At 39.4% G+C, this 3,063-nt stretch overlaps 1 protein-coding gene across 1 annotated transcript; it reads right to left on the reverse strand.

Moving 5' to 3' along the window:
• Positions 1 to 1,930: 1,930 nt before the first annotated feature.
• Positions 1,931 to 2,815, reverse strand: LOC124288087 (uncharacterized protein K02A2.6-like). Its single transcript, XM_046724653.1, has one exon. The coding sequence runs from the start codon at positions 2,813 to 2,815 to the stop codon at positions 1,931 to 1,933; it is 885 nt and encodes a 294-aa protein (XP_046580609.1).
• Positions 2,816 to 3,063: the final 248 nt, after the last annotated feature.

Consider the following 3,063-nt stretch of genomic DNA (forward strand, 5'->3'; position numbering starts at 1 on the left):
TGCAACTGGCACTTATTCTTCTCTGGATTTGTTTCTTGCAGATTCTAACCTCCTGAATGAATTTGATTGGTCTGTTCATAATGACCTTTGTGGAAGTGACCACTTCCCAACTATCCTTTCAGAAATAACTCCATCCGATTCTCCATCGTTTACAAAATGGAACTTTTTGAAGGCTAACTGGTCTTTATATCAAACTATTTGTAAATCGAAACTGCAAACTAGATATACTCACGAATATTTATTGAAGGGCGAAGATCCTCCGTTTTGTATCTCTTGTGATGAGAAAGTCACCGTCAAGCATATCCTGCTTGACTGTGTTGAATTCTCCATCATAAGGGACAAATATTTCAATGTTAAAACAGTTAAGGATCTTTTTAACACCGTTAATTTTCATTTAATTATTGTTTTTTTTTAAAGAAATTGATTTCATAGATGAATTTTTAATAATATGTTCTGTAGATAGATGTATTTTAATGATTGGTAGTTTAGATTAGTAACTTAGATTGTTATAGGCTGTACCCTCAAAGGGGGCTAAAGTACGGTAAAATTATTGTCCTCCTGAGAGGGTACGTAAGTCCCAAAACTTTCAAAGTAAAATATACATTATCATATTTTAAACGTAGTATTTGTGTTATTATAAGTGTTGGATACATTTTTCCTACAATCGCCAGCGGCTGAAGGGATGGTGTAAATCCAGCTAGGATCCATGCAGGTAGCAAAGGCACTGTAAGTCCCCGTGGTTCCTAGTATGGTGATCTACCTTCAGTTGTTGGCGATCTATAGCCCGTGTTTTATACTGTATTGTCTTCATTAATTGGAATGTTTTAGCTTTGCTCGCTAGTTTTATATTCATATCGGTGATTTCTCTAGTATTTGTACTGACCGTCGTCGACAGGTTTTATCTTCCAAATGTTTTCTCCTTTTATTGTATGGATTGTTCTCGTCACGATTTGGGTGAGATATTGCCGATGTGACGTTAAATATTAACTCACTCACTCTATCATAAGAAATAAATATTTCAATATTAAAACAGCAAAGGACCTTTTTAATAAAGTTAATTATCATTAAATTATTGATTTTTTAAAAGAGATAGACTTAACTTGTTAAATGAATTTTGATAAGTGTTTTGTAAATAGATAAGGTTTTATAATTGGTAGATCAGATTATCAAATTGTTAGTGGCTGTATCCTCAAAGGGGGTTGAAGTAGCGTAAAATTATTGCCCTCCTGAGAGGGTACGTAAGTCCCAAAAACGTTCAAAGTAAACTTTTCACGTACCAAGTTTTTCAATGTAGTATCTTTGTTCTTTTAAATATCGGCTAAATTATCCTACAATCGCCAGCTGCTGAAGGCACGGTCTAAATCCAGCTAGGGTCCATGCAGGTAGCAAAAGAACTGTCAGTCCCCATGGTCCCTAGTATGGTGATCTACCTACAGTTGCTGGCGATCTATAGCCTATTTTATATTGTATTGTCCAACTAGTGCTATTCCTTTTAACTTTCCACGCTAGTTTTAATTCTAATTGTGTTATTCTAGTTGTTTTCCTCTCCTTCGTGTTATATGTTCACATTCTTATAAAACAGGACACACAAGTGATCAGGCCATTAAGCACATGGCGAGCAACTTTATATACCCCCAGTCGAATCGGAGAACTGAAACGAACCACCGTGTTCCAATCTGGTACAAAATATTGATTCACAATTAAACGAAATATGTGACATCCCCTCTGTTGTTACGAAAAGAAATTAACAGTCCCTTGTTAGCACTAACTGTATAGTCAGCACTGAATCAATCATTTAAACTTTCTTGTAAAGAAAAGCATGTTAAGAGATTAACAATTAAAAGTCTTTCCACATCAGCATAAATCATACCGTGATGGTTTGAAGATCAGACGACCCTTCGATGTGACACCAGTTGGTTGCCGCGATGTGTTAGGAGTTGCGATTGGAGTCGATGTTGTGATATGATATCTCTATCTTTGCAGAAGCAGCTGGACTAGTAGAGGTGCTAGCAGGAGGGCTAGGAGCCTCCCGTCGTGAATTCTGTTCGTCAGGTATAATGTCTCTCTTGTTTCGCCTATACTCTGCACCTTCTGCTGTCTTCACATAGTACGATCTCGGAGTTTCAGCTCGTCCTGTGACTGTTGCCGGAATCCAATGTCTTCCCTGTCTCATCCTGTTGGTATCGTCGCTCTGAAAGTCAGCTCTGCTGTGTGCAGATCGATCATAATAGAATTTCTGATTGTCCTTGGAATCTGACAAAGCTGTGTAGACTTTGTTACCTTCTTGTGTCTCGGGTATCAGCAAGATGGTTTTACACGGCAGGTTATCTCGCAGTCTTCTACCCATGAGTAGTTGCGATGGAGAGCACCCTGTGTCTCCTATGGGAGTGTTCCGATAGGCAAGCAGCGACAGGTAGGGATCAGACCCGCTCTGCTTTGCTTTTGTTAGAAGTCGTTTCACTGTTTGCACTGATTTCTCTGCCAGACCATTAGCCCGGGGATACAGTGGTGACGAAGTCACATGTTCAATGTTCCATGAATCAGCAAAACTTCTAAAGTCTGTTGACGAGTATTGTGGTCCATTATCTGAAATGATCCTGGAAGGTATGCCATGCCGAGCAAAGATGGATTTCAGATGAGTTATCACTGTTGATGATTTCGTGTTTACCAGCAGGGCAATCTCATTGAAGCGACTGTAAAAGTCCACCACTATTAGGTAGTCTCTACCATCTAACTGGAACAGATCTGTAGCCACGATCTGCCAGGGCAGTTTGGGAACTTCAGTAGGAATCATTGGCTCTTTACACTGTGACATTCTATTTTGATGACAAGTACTGCAGTTGTCAATCACACGTTCGATGTCTATATTCATCCGTGGCCAGAACAATATTGTCCGAGCTCTATCCTTGCATTTCACAATGCCCTGATGCCCAGTGTGTATCTTGTCCAACATCTCCCTTCTAATAGTGTTTGGAATGACGATCTTGTCACCTTCCAATAGCGTGGAATGTTGTAATCACCGGATTACGTGGTCCAGACGCTGAAATATAACGTCGTGGGACT

Source organism: Haliotis rubra, unplaced genomic scaffold (genome assembly GCF_003918875.1).
Source record: "Haliotis rubra isolate DU_JTF1 unplaced genomic scaffold, ASM391887v1 Scf411, whole genome shotgun sequence".
NCBI lineage: Eukaryota > Metazoa > Mollusca > Gastropoda > Lepetellida > Haliotidae > Haliotis > Haliotis rubra.

Excerpts from the sequence above, each read along its gene's own strand:
- LOC124288087 (XM_046724653.1), bottom strand. The coding sequence starts at position 2,815 with ATGTCACAGTGTAAAGAGCCAATGATTCCTACTGAAGTTCCCAAACTG.